The 14,008-nt window shown below is 45.7% G+C and overlaps 1 protein-coding gene across 3 annotated transcripts in view; it reads right to left on the reverse strand.

The window, feature by feature from the left end:
• Positions 1-4,696: 4,696 nt before the first annotated feature.
• C7H10orf90 (chromosome 7 C10orf90 homolog) overlaps positions 4,697-14,008 on the reverse strand; it is a 232,427-nt gene continuing 223,115 nt past the window's right edge. For all 3 annotated transcript variants that reach the window (XM_068549080.1, XM_068549077.1, XM_068549079.1), the window contains 3 exons: positions 8,949-9,012; positions 4,824-4,923; positions 4,697-4,735 (listed from right to left, as the gene is read on the reverse strand). In XM_068549080.1, coding sequence (XP_068405181.1) covers positions 4,697-4,735; positions 4,824-4,923; positions 8,949-9,012 — 203 coding nt within the window. The remainder of the gene's footprint in view (positions 4,736-4,823; positions 4,924-8,948; positions 9,013-14,008) is intronic.

Raw genomic sequence — 14,008 nt, forward strand, 5'->3', positions numbered from 1 at the left:
TTTGTCAAGGTCCTGATGTGTGAAGATCTGAGAGAAAGACCACTGCTTGAAGTCACGTTTCCGGCCGCAGTCTGGCAGGTAATAGCAGCAGCCCTGAAGCGGATGTGAAAACCTTCTTAGAGAAGCAAGAGAAAGGGGAAGGATTTCAACGCCTGCCCCCCTACGCACACGCCAGACAACTACCTCAGACAGTCTCTTGGGGTCCCAGCATCGGAACTCTGCCTGAGGCAGCCGACGGACTTGAAAGAAACCCTCCATTTGGGGGGCAACGTGCCAATATTGTCACTATGCTCCATGTGGAGAAAACATCTGCATGGAGGAGCCCGCCTCTCCCAGACCAGCAGCCCGACGGTGGGGAGACGGGCCGTGGAGTCTCAGGGAAGTTGCTGACAGCCTGCTCTCCAGAGAAGTGGGGGACATCGTGTCCACGGGGGACAGAGGAGGCTGGAGTGACTTCCAAAGTGTTTCAGTCCTTGGGGTGGCTCGTTCAGCTCAGGCACAGCCGATTCCAAAAGGTTTCTATTTAGCTAGACATTCCTGGGTCATCATCAAGTATTGATGAAAGTACAAATACAATGAACTCTGTAACGGAGAACCATGTGCTGATAGACTCATTTTAATCACTTCACAGATCATTTCCTTTGCTTTTAATGCACATGCCCACACTCTCACGCAAACCCACAGTGAATCTTTTTCTTTTTTTGCCATCACGTTCTTACTTCCTTAACCCAGAGCCCGCCCGTCCCTGCTGTCAGAGACCCTCCAGTGGGGTGAGGTGGCCGCACATCCCCTTCCTCTTGTTCTGCATCTGATCTGCCTCACGCTCAGCCTGTTGGCCACTTGATACGGTTGGAGACCAGGTCCATGGCCTGCAACTTTTATACCAACAAGTGCCGACGTGGGAGGACTTCTGAGGGAATAGGATTTTCAAACACTTTTCAACAATTGGTTGTCTCGCGAATAGTTCTTTCAGCGAGCCTTGTTTCATCTGAGCAAGCATTTGCTGACTCACCCAGGGAGCACACAGCTTCCAGGAAGTTGGGTTGGCAATAGACGCTGGCTAAGAAAAAACCCAGGCAATTGTTTTTCCATTATTCCATTACCAGCGGGCGGAGAGGACAAATCACCAAAATAGGCATTTCTCCTTCGACGTGAAGTCGTGGAGACCACAGCAAGGCAGGCTGGTGCTGGGACCGTCTGGTCTGTCCGTCTCAAATGATTCCAAATGTTGCCTGGTCTGAGCTCACAAATACCAGCTACAAAACTTTAACTCCTGCTACTTGCGTTATCATTGAAGGATTGCTCCATGCCAGAACCCAAACAAACTTCGATGTAAAGAAATCAGCTCTAGGACAGAATTTGATTATTGAAGTTACAATGATAAATTCTACTTAGAATTTCAAAACCCTAGTCTTTCCCGAAGTCTGATTTTAATAAGAGAATCCAGCACATGGATGACCAATTCCTGACAGAACTATAGGGACAGCTATTATGACTCAAACCTTTACTTTCATATTTATTATAACATTATTATATTTCTGCTACAACCTCATTATAACAGAAAAGAAATGCTGGATATCTGAAATTCACTCATCAGCATTAAAAAACAAAACAGCAACAACTACAATAATAGAGAAAAAATCAGTTGAGCAGAAACCAAAACTTTAATTTGCAGTCTTGTCCTGAGCTGGCTGTCCAGAGGGAAGACCGGCTCAAGCCAGACATCGTATATTCCTACCCACTACTTATTTCAGGCACCTTAGTTAAGACTGTCTTAAGAAATACATTATTCAGTGGCATTTAATCTCAGGTGGGCTTTGATTTATTCTTTTGATTTAAACACTTGACATCAGGTTTGCAAAGAGGGGGGGAAGCCCTTCGTGGACATTGTTGAAAGCTGGCTCCATCGAGGCATTCTGAGATATTTAGATGTTAGCTCACATAAATCCACTTTTTAGAAAGTGTCACAGAACTGTCTAGAAGTGGTGGGCCCTGAATTTAAATTACTGGTTAGGGAAAGCTTTGGAAACTCTCTGAAGATATTAAAGAAAAATAAGGAAAAGGTGTGGCAGGATAGCTACCTAAGAAAGACTATCCTAAACTAATATCAGATTCGATGAAAACAAAAAATCCGGAAGAGGCCTAGTAATTTCACAAAAGCCGAATTAAGCTTAAGGGCAAGCCTAACCATGCTGTTGAAATTGTTTCTAAGAGTGAGAAGAGCTTGAGAGACAACACGTTTGCAAAGCATCCTGTTTGTACGACTGATTTTTGCTGTAGCAACGTCTACAAATTCAAGTCTTTTTGGTGCATCTTCTCAGTGCCAAGCTGAGGGGTTATGAGAATGAACAACTGCTGGCTCTGTGCTCAGGGTTTATCAGGACACTCTACTTCCACGTCTATGTACATATGACAGGACACACTCAGGCTATTTGCTTTGGGCCAGGCACCCTTCTAAGCACTCAACTCACACTGGCTTATTCCATTCCTATAACAAACCTATCTCCATTTGATAGATAAGCAAACTGAGGCAAGGTTAAATAACTGGCCACACCAGTCAGTATATCATCCCACACCTCCAAATGCACCCTTTTTGCCTTCTCTGTTAAAATGGATCCAGGCCCTTGAAATGTTTCCCCTCTACCTGCTGGCACACTGCCATGCTTTGCCAGTAGAGGGAGCAGGAGAGACACTGCAGGAGGAGACGGGCATGGCTTCCCACACCAGGGACAGTGGCCCAAGGTCCCTGCAAACGTGCCCTCCCCATCCACCCACCCAGTTCCTACAGGTCAAGCTACCGGCGGCACTCGGTGGCCAGCTGCCTACCCCAGCACCTCCCTCAGGTGGTGCTGTAGCAGAGTGCCTCCAAGGAGACAGCTCCCCCTGCCTCCTAGAGAGTGGATTTCCAGCAGGTCCCATCCACATGGCACCCCAGAAACCCCTCTGCACCTGCTGAACCACAACTACTGCATTTCTAACAATGCCTGGATCCCAGCCCAGGAACCTGGGGAGCCCCTGTCCTCAGGGCAGCTCTGCCCCTTTATCTGCTATTCCCACCTGTGTTCTTTTGAGTTCTCTTTACTGCTCAGTTGCCAATCCCGCATTACTCCAATCCTCTGTTACGGTTTATAACCGTGTACATTAAACTCCCCTGTTCACGCTGCTGTGAGGTTCCTCTCTCCTGATGGGATCCAGACTGACACCCTTGCCTACAGCCACAGACCAGGGAGTAGTGCAGCCAAGACGTGAATCCAGAGTCTCCACTCATGGTGGCGTGGTCAGATCACCTTGCTGGGCAACACTGCACAGGTTCTGACGCCACGTGCCCCCAGGGTGAAGTGCCCATCCAAACCGAGGGCAGGGTAGAGGAGACGTGACAGGAGAGAACTCAGAGGCCGAGCTTTCAAATAGTTTTCCAGCAGATACGCAGAGGAAAGGCATTCCAGGAAGAGGGGACGGTGTATGCAGCCGTGGGAGGAGGGAAAGGGACAGAAGTGTCACCAGGGCTCCTGCCTAATCCCCTAAACTGCCTTCTCATCCCCGGGGAGATTCCTAGTGAGATGTGGGGACTTCAGGACCCTAACCTTGCTCTCAACAACATCCCGACGCCTCTCATGCCAGCTCTCTGGGAAAAACCTTCTCCCCAGGCATCGGGAAGAGCAAGGGCCCTGACCTGGGGGCTGTGATGGTCAGAAGGTGGTGGCACAGGCGCAGGTCAGAGGTCCCCACTGGACCTTGGTGACATTTCTCTCTGAGCACCATCTGTACTGGCTGCTTGGTTCATAACACAGAACATGGAATAGAGCAATACTTTTTGTAATAATTGCATTTATTTCCATTTTTGATAAAACTATTGCTCTTCACTCCCCAAACGCACATTCATAAATAATGGGCATTGTAATTGTTTGGAGGAACAAACGTTAGAGTTGGAGCCATCAGGCCATTTTCAGCAACACAGCTATTTTTGGGGGCTGGAGGGTTTACAGAAAACACTGAAGTTACCTACAACTTTTTTCAGCCAATTCTGCCCTCACGACTTCCATGGAAATAGGCTCTTTTGCTAAACGAAGGCAGGTCCTGGGAGTAGTGAGGGCTGCTCTGATCACCCCAGGTCACCAAGAAACAGGTCACATGTCCCCAGCCTCTGGCAGAGCGCCCGCCTAGTTCCAAAGTCTGCCTTCAGTATTACGTGGCACACACACCCAGAGAGGTTTCAAACACACTGGGTGATATCCCCAAATTTGGAGTTTGCAGAACTGGCAGAAGTTGAGATTGGTATTTTGAAAGTGATGTATTTTAGGTCCTAGAAATTCGATGAAAAGAAAACCCAGCTCCCAGGGATCTAAGCCCACTTGAGCATAGAAGACCTTTCCGCCTGAGTGGAAATGGCAGGGGGAAAAACCAGAAGCAAAAGATAATATTCAGAAGTAAAAAACAATGAAGGGACTGTATCGAGTGGGGCCAGTTTAGTTGATTACCCCACTGCAGTCTGATGGCCCATTTCCTCAAGCGTTATTGTTTCTGTTTGGTTTGGGTCAGCAATTCAGGAAGCTATGCTGTCCTTTATGGAAAAAAAAAAAAAAATCAAAAGTAAAATAAGTGTTTCACGTCATGAAGGTAATGCTAAGTTTAATGGCTTATCCAGCGTTTGAAGTCATCCCAGGTCCAGGTAGAGGGTCAGCAGGGCAGCCTGTGGTTAGACTGCGTTCCTTTGAAGGAGCTGGTCCAGTAATTGCTAGGGAATTAGAGACAAAGAAGTCAAGTTCAGAGTCAGCATCTGGGCACCACACACACGTCACACCTGCTGGCGGCCGGGCCGTTACCTTTTTGAAGACTTCGGCCCGGAGTCTGTTACTCTGTAAGATCACCCTTTTCTTTTGTTCTTCTTTTTTCTTTCTAACTTCCGGCAAGTTATTATAGATTCTGAAACAGATTCAGAAAACATTCTGAGTGGTAGCGAGACAGCGTGTGTCTGCTGTGGATCTGTGTCCTCCCTTGTCAGCAGGCTCTTCCATTTCAAAGGGACGATCAGCTGCACATGGGCCGCCTCGCATCTGTGAGACCCCAAGACCCGGGGCTGCCCTGACCATCTCCAGATGGGGCTGCTCAGGCAGGGGCCACGTAGCAGATGGAGCCCCACCCAGGGCAAAGCTGGAGAGGCCAGTTGTTTAATCAGAAGTCACTTTTCTTGTCCCTCCATCTTCTACGATAATTAACCACTTGCTTGCAAAATGAGAGATCCTAGACCTACCGCTTTGCCACTCTGAGTGTAAACTTACCTTTTACCAAATACCTTTTTGCCACTCAATTTTTGTCTCCCTATGACTTAGAAAAGGAGCAGCGAATCAATGGAAGTAGCAGGATTTGTACTGGAATGGCACACACATAAAATATGTGTGTGTTTGCCGCTTTACCTACTGCATTCCTAGTTAAGCTGTTTCCAAATACCTCTCAGGCATATGTATTGATATTATGTTCTATGTCCTGGTGTAAAATTAGGAGCTTCCAAGATACAAGCAGGGCCTGAGGGACCCTTCTTCTGGGCCCTTTCTTCTTACTTCCCTACAGAAATTGTTTATGTACTGATGCCAAACAAGATTTCTGCTGGAACCCACAGAGACAGAGGAGACACTGTAGCCTGAGCTTTTGGGGTGCTGTACACGTGGCACTTGGCTTAACATCTCTTGTTTTATTTTCTCTCATGTTTGAAAGCCAGACAAAATTTGTTTAACATGTTGCCCTCTTAAAATAATAATTACAAACTATACAAGTGTTGATGATGACAATATTAGCAGGTGACATGGTCTTGGTTATAGGGCACCAGGCTAATAATCTTTTTATGAATTTACCTCTTTAAAACTTTTATCTATTTATTTTGTATTGAAATATAGCTGATTTACAATGTTATGTTAGTTTCAGGTGTAGAGCAGTGATTCAGTTATACATATACATATATATTATTTTTCAGATTCTTTTCCTTTATAGGTTATTGCAAAGTATTGATTCTAGTTCCCTGTGCTATACAGTAGGTCCTTGTTGGTTATCTATTTTATATATAGTAGTGTGTATGTGTTAACCCCAAACTCCTAATTTACCCTTCCCACCTTTCCCCTTTGGTAACCATAAGTTTGTTTTCTATGTCTGTGGGTCTATTTCTGTTTTGCAGATAAGTTCATTTCTATCATTATTTTTTTAGATTCCACATATAATTGATATCATATGATATCTGTCTTTCTCTGTCTGACCTACTTCACTTAGTATGATCATCTCTAGGTCCATCCATGTTGCCACAAATGGCATTATTTCATTCTTTTTTATGGCCGAGTAATATTCCATTGTATATGTAGACCACATCTTCTTTATCCATTCATCTGTCGATGGACACTTAGGTTGCTTGCATGTCCTGGCTATTGTGAATAGTGCTGCAGTGAACATTGGGGTGCATGTGTCTTTTCGAATTATGGTTTTCCCTCAATATATGCTCAGAAGTGGGATTGTTGGATCATATGGTAGTTCTAGTTTTAGTTTTTAAAGGAACCTCCATACTGTTCTCCATCGCGGCTGCGCCAAGTTACATTCCCACCAACAGTGCAAGAGAGCTCCTTACTAGGTTAATCGTCTGACACGAATTTTCCCGGGTAGCCCTCACGACAGTTGGAAGAGACACCGTCCAGTGTCCTGCTGTTATGGGAGTGAGGAACCCAGCCCCAGCGAGGTCAGGAGGCCAGTGACGTCCCTCGGCTGGTGAATGAGGGGCTGGGAGCCCGGCCTCGGTCTGTCTGACTTCATGCAACGCTGTTCCCCAATCATGTAGCGTAGAGTGACCTGGGAATTGCTTGCACATAGCACAGTGCCTGGCACACTGAGGGCATCGACATGATCTAAATGAATAAATGAACACACGATTGCCCAATCCAAGAGCAATTCTAGAGGAGACCAGGAGAAGACCGTCAGGATGAGTAGGAAATCTGACATGTCCCAGAGCCCCACAGTGGAAATCCTTCTGGATCCATAGAGACGCATCTTCCTGATCCTGACCCTCTGATCTTGTGGGGAGTTTAGGATAAAGATTCCTAGGCCTCCGCCCTGGAGCTTCTGCTGCAGTATTTTCTTAACAGAGCATTCTCAATAAATTACGGCACATTTGTACAATGGACCGCTCTGCGTCAATGAGGAAAACCATCCATGTCTTCTGACATAGAAGAAGACCTCACAGACACAAAGTAAAAGAAGCAAGCTACAGAAAGATAATACTATATATAGCATGATCCCATTTATGGTTAAGAATTAGATAACTAATAATAGTTACCTAATTAGATACTAAATGGTTATCTAATTTGTACGTCTAAATAGACGTACAAATAAACGTCTATTTTCAGGCAGAGAGAAGGGCCTGGAATGATATATAGGCTGCTGACAACTGTGGTGTCTCTGGAGAAAGTACCAGGCTGGGAGGTGGGGCGGGAGGGGGGGACAGTCGGTCATGAGGGACTTCAGCTCTCTCTCCTCTGTTTGAATTTTTTTTAATGAAAATGTAATTTAATAATATAACTAATAACAAAGAATACAAGAGCAAAGGAAGCTCCAGTGTGCTTCTGTGGGTGCGTGAGGCCTGAGACCCGGGGTCTGAGCCCACCCAGGGCGCAGCCCACAGAGCAGAGCGGAAGTCCCGTTACTGAGCACATCTGAGGAGACCTGGCTTCCAGCCAGGGAAGCCATGATGTGGGGAACAGCGTCACTCTGCTCATTGGTCCTCTCAAAGCCTCAGTTTCCTCTTCAGTAAAATGACGTGGTGATACTCTGTCCACGAATGCTGCTTTGAGATCTACATTTTAATTTCAAGTCTCCACAATAGCAGCTCTGGACTTAGGGACCAGGAGGGGAAGATGTGGCTGAATTTTCCACCAAATTGAAAAAGGAATACTTTTGGCGTGAGGTATACACAACTTTGCACTTCTGAAACGGCGGGTCTTGAAACCCAGTGGCCCTTTAAAAACCCCAGTTAGAAAGCTGCGCATTGGGTCGTTAATGGGATGGTTCCCTTCCTCCTCACTTTTACTTTTTTATTTACAAAGAGGTTCCCTACAGATAATCAAAGTTGGCTAATTGTCATGGAAACAATATAATCATGGGAAAGCAGAGATTTTGTGCCTGGAGTGGGGAGAAATGTATTCTTCCTATTTTAATGGTTTCTCTAAGTTGCACTATCAATTTGGTTTAATTGTTACAGTTCCTCCCAGTGCTAGATATTTTATTATAAACTAATGACATTTCACTTGGATGAACTTGGCAAACTCTGTCAAGTTATTACATTTGGGCTGGGAGGCCAGGTCTCAGAAAGAATGGCAGCCTTTGTGTGTTGGTGAGAATGAGTGGGCGTCTAGAATAGCAACCAGCCAAGCAGGACAGGGAGAGTTTGCGGGCAGCAGGGCCGCCAAGCCCGCCGGTGACGCAGTGCCAAAAAGGCCGGCTCGTGGCCCTCTGTGGCTTCGCCGGCCCCATGCACCGTCGGCCTCCAAGTCTGGATGCTTCTCTCCAGGCTCTGCCACTGTCAAGGCCCCCAGGAGACCCAGCTTCCCTCCTCCTCATAAAATTACCTGCGAAGGTACACAGTGACAAAGAGCACCTGCCCAGAGCAACGACGGGAAAGCGCAGAAGCGTTCCTGTTATGAGTCTGGGGATGTCTTAGAGACCAGTTACAGGACTGGTTCAGAATCCAAGACCCACCACTTTCCTAAGGTTTTTCCAAGAACGACATTAGCATTCAGAGGCGCAATTCAACAACTTCACTTCTTTCAGCCTGCTTTTCAAATCCACGGCCAAGAAGACCTCAGAGCTTAAACGTGGACCTAGAAATAGTGGCCCAGCTGGACAGTGCCTGGATCCATCAAGCCATCCCTCCTCCCTCCTCCTCCACTTTTTTGACCTCACACAATATAACCAAGTACCTTTTAGATCGCATGTGCATCTCCTTCTCTGAAATGTACCTTTCTTTCGGTTTAAACAAGTTATCTGGAAAAAAAAAAGTGGAAAGAGGATTAATTTCAGAAGGTACAGATGTTGCACATTTCTAGAGAAACAGCATGGTGGGCTTGGTTCACTCTCTGTTATCCATCCTTAATCTAAGCCCAGTCTGTTACAAACACAGCAGGACTCAGTAGACACACACACCATGCACAGTTGTATTGAAATCAACAACCAACAGGTTGGTCTTGACAACAGTTAAATATGGGCATGAAGTTCAAGGTTAACATCTAATAGACTTTATGGTCAGTGACTCCTTTGCATGCTTCATTTAGCAATAAAGAGTCACAGTTTACTGGGGTAGTGCCACTGTGGCACGAAAATGTGTTTCAGTGTCGCTCTGGGTGCAGGGCCCTGGGTGTGAGGTCATCCCATCCACAGAAAATCTCCACACTAGGTTTTTGGTGCCTCTCAGGACAAGGAAATCTCCCACTATTGCTAGAACACTTTGAGAGCAGGAGCTTTCACTCACAATTGTAGTCTCCATCAGGGATGCTCGGCCTCTGCATCCTTTCTGGTGGAGAGATTAGCCCTTTCCAAGGTCAGAAAATGTAATGGACAACAACATAATAGTAATGTCTGTCTGGTGTCCTATAAGAAAGTACACAGTGGCTAAAAATGACTATGAGTCTGGAATTTTTTTTAATGAAAGTACATATTACTCATCACAAGGATATTTACAGATGGCACACTTAAAAATGGTCTGTGTTTTTTCAAAAATAGTGTATACCCTTTTGCGATAACTCTGAAATCCCCATGAGACTCTCAGCCCTATGGGTCAGCCAAGAGGCTGGCACACAAAAATGTTTCACGGGGGTGCTTGTTTGCATGGGGACACGTCTGAGCAGCCGCCACACATACTGCCTGGAACCCCTGGATGGTAACCAGCTCCCCTGCCTTCATTCAGCATAAGCAGACAGGTGACTCGGTGTCCTTCAATCACGGAGTTGCAGTGGGCTGCCTGTGACGCCCAGCCAAGACCCCACCATGTTTCTGTCAGTCTCCCCCACCTGGGCCTGTCCCCCCCTCGCTCAATACTCCAGTGGAGCCACCGAAGGTTTCTCAGGCTTGAGAATATACAGAATTTTCCAGGAATATACAAGAAGGTGGGATAGAGGCATGGATACGAAGACATCTCTTCCCCTCTGCGGAACTATAATACAGCTACCGATTTACAATATGGAAACAACACAGTGGCTGAACTTGTATTCTGTCTGGTTAAAAACATAAAAGAAAAAGATGGCACCATTATTCAACTTCAAAGACAAGATTCAAAGGAAAAATAGAAGAAAAGAGAAAGAAATCAGAAGAGTTTTCCCAGTGAAGGGAAAACGCCCCCAGTGTTTGGAAAGGCACTGGGCCATGTGAACCAGGAGAGTCAAGGTCGCCATGAAGACTGATCTGCAGAGACGCCGCCCAGCGCCCACCCTCTGCTCACACACCAGAAAGGCCCCGGCCAGAACCCGGGACCTCAGGAAAATCCCAGCAGCATCCCAAAGAAATGGGCTGTCACCTTAAGGCAGTCAGGGTCTCGGGCAAGCAAATATGTGTCCACCTGAAGACTCCCACTGAGGCAGGGAGAAGGAGCCTCCTACAAAGACTTAGACTTGGGTCTGCACCAGCATTCCTCAGGAGCCACTCAGGATTAGGGAAAGGCTGATGTGAACAGATGCAGGGTACCCCAAGGGAACAGAAATGTTACAAAGTGCATTTATAACATTTCTATAATCTCAGTTCAATTGTATGTGGTCTCCCCTCAGAAGTTAGTTCTGTTTTTGTTTTGGTTCGGTTTGATTTGTTTCTTTTGAGCACCTGATACCACAATGAAGCTTTGGTCTTATTTCCAAGAGGAAACAAAAGCAAATGTGAGCTATCTGGCACCTCCACTGTTTTGTTTTCTGAACTCTTCTCTGCCCGCTGTGCCTCAGCACAAGTTGAAATTCTGGGCCCAGCAGCCCATGTTAGGTGCAAAACAAGCATGTCTGTATCCAAGAGGGCCCACCCCACACCTCTCTGGCTGCTGCTGATTTTGAGTTTTCATAACAGCACCAGGCCCACGTGATGGATAGTGGGGTTGCTTTCTGGATGGGATGGAAGAGAGGAAGAAAGCAAGGCTCTACCTCCCTGGAGGAAGCTGTTTGAAATAAATGAAGTGTGTCGCTAATGGCTCCCAACCTCACTAGAGTAAAAAGAACCCTATTTGGCACTTTGAGAGGGAAAGCGGCAGGAAGAGGGGAGGGGGCAGGGTGACACCTGCGGGTCAGCATTACTACTTATAATAAACAGCTAGTGTTTATTGGATCGCCATAGATCTTCACACCAACCCTGTGACATACTCATAATTTTTTTGTATTTTAGGGTTGGAAAATCAAAGTTCAAAGGGCCAAGGGTTTCCTGCTCAGGTTTATGCAGTGAATGAGTGAGTGGCAGAGCTGGGTTTCAGTCCAAATCAGTCCAGCCCTGTCCACACATGCCCTCAACCTCAGAACACGGCCACCAACCCCTGGTTGCAGATTTCATCTTTTGGTCGCCCTGACAAGTGTTGGTCCATTTCCCAGGAGACCAATCCCAAATCCCTTTCTCTTCTTCCTTCTTCCTGGCTCCTACATTTAATGAGCAACTACTATGCCTCCAGGGAATGCTCAGAAGAAAATAAAAATGATAAGATCCTGCCACTATGAGACTTCATTATTGAAGGAGTCAGATAATTAACAGATCAGCTACAAAGTATCAGGTAAGTGCTGTGATGAAAAAGAATCATGGCCACATGGTCAAGGAGGACGCGGGGTGGTCAGGAAGGCTCCTCAGGGAGGAGTTAATTAAACCATGACCCAAATGACCACAGGAGCCGGCCGTGGGGGCCAGTAGAGGGAAGGGTGAGGAAGGACCGGGGACACAGTGCATACAGTGTGAGGGAGGGGGCACGAGGGCATGAGAAGGCAGGCCGGGAGTAGAGGTGACAGCTGTGGTTCTCCACCCAGGTTATACACTTTACCACCGCCTGCGGAGTCTAACCACGATTCCCACACGTGGGCACTGGAACCTGAACCAGAATCTCCGATGACTCTAGTGGGCGCCGTGTAATAGGGAAGAACGAGTCTGACTCCATTATCAGCAATGTTTCTTTTACTTTAACCTTTGTATTCCACTGCTTTTGCTCTGAGTTAAGAATGTTGCCTATAGCCTGAAATAGACAGGAAAGCCCATTCTTAAGGCTCTGACCTTTAAGGGTATAATACTTTCCTGTTCATATAGAGATGAAAAGTTGCAGAACAGAGACTAACATTTGTCTTGTTGGACGTTTACAGGAACATTGTGACCTGACCTACGCAGACAGCTACAAGAACAAAGGATTCCAACACCAGGAAATGTGCAACAACCAACCACGCCCCTCCCTCAGGTTGCCTTTAAAAAGGCTTTGCTGAAACCCTTTGGGGAGTTTGGGCTTTTGGGGGGCATGAGCCACCGTCTCCTTGCATAACCCTGCAATAAACCTTTCTCTGCACTAAATCCCTACGTTTCGGTATTGTTTGGCCTAACTGTGGGTCAGGCACACAGACTTGCATTCCGTAACAGCTGGAGATGGGAAGCATCAGTGTTGGGTTTTGCAAGCCTATTAAGGAGATTTGCAAGTCTGTTGAGTTTTCCTCCAGAGTAAGAGATGGAGAGCCACGTAGGGTTTTTTTTTTTTTTTTTAATTTTATTTTTTTTTAATACAGCAGGTTCTTATTAGTTACCCATTTTATAAATATTAGTGTATATATGTCACTCCCAGTCTCCCAATTCATCACACCACCACCAACCCCACTGGCACTTTCGCCCCTTGGTGTCCATATGTTTGTTCTCTACATCTGTGTCTCTATTTCTGCCCTGCAAACTGGTTCATCTGTACCATTTTTCTAGGTTCCACATATATGCGTTAGTATACGATATTTGTTTTTCTCTTTCTGACTTACTTCACTCTGTATGACAGACAGTCTCTAGATCCATCCACATCTCTACAAATGACCCAATTTCGTTCCTTTTTATGGCTGAGTAATATTCCATTGTATATATGTACCACAACTTCTTTATCCATTTGTCTGTCGATGGGCATTTAGGTTGCATCCATGACCTGGCTATTGTAAATAGTGCTGCAATGAACATTGGGGTGCATGTGTCTTTTTGAATTATGGTTTTTTCTGGGTATATGCCCAGTAGCGGGATTGCTGGGTCGTATGGTAGTTCTATTTTGAGTTTTTTTACGGAACCTTCATAATGTTCTCCATAGTGGCTGTATCAATTTACATTCCCACCAACAGTGCAAGAGGGTTCCCTTGTGTCCACACCCTCTCCAGCATTTGGTGTTTGAAAATTTTCTGATGATGCCCATTCTAACTGGTGTGAGGTGATACCTCATTGTAGTATTGATTTGCATTTCTCTAATGATTAGTGATGTGGGGCATTCTTTCATGTGTTTGTTGGCAATCTGTATGTCTTCTTTGGAGAAACATCTATTTAGGTCTTCTGACCATTTTTGGATTGGGTTGTTTTTTTGATATTGAGCTGCATGAGCTGCTTGTAAATTTTGGAGATTAATCCTTTGTCAGTTGCTTCATTTGCAAATATTTTCTCCCATTCTCAGTGTTGTCTTTTCGTCTTGTTTATGGTTTCCTTTGCTGTGCAAAAGCTTTTAAGTTGCATTAGGTTTGTTTTTATTACCATTTCTCTAGGAGGTGGGTCGAAAAGGACCTTGCTGTGATTTATGTCATAGAGTGCTCTGCCTATGTTGTCCTCTAAGAGTTTTATAGTATCTGGCCTTACGTTTAGGTCTTTAATCCATTTTGAGTTTATTTTTATGTATGGTGTTAGGGAGTGTTCTAATTTCATTCTTTTACATGTAGCTGTCCAGTTTTCCCAGCACCACTTATTGAAGAGGCTGTCTTCTCCATTGTATATTTTTGCCTCGTTTATCAAAAATAAGGTGACCATATGTGCATGGGTT

Source organism: Eschrichtius robustus, chromosome 7 (assembly GCF_028021215.1).
Source record: "Eschrichtius robustus isolate mEscRob2 chromosome 7, mEscRob2.pri, whole genome shotgun sequence".
In the NCBI taxonomy this organism is placed as follows: Eukaryota; Metazoa; Chordata; class Mammalia; order Artiodactyla; family Eschrichtiidae; genus Eschrichtius; species Eschrichtius robustus.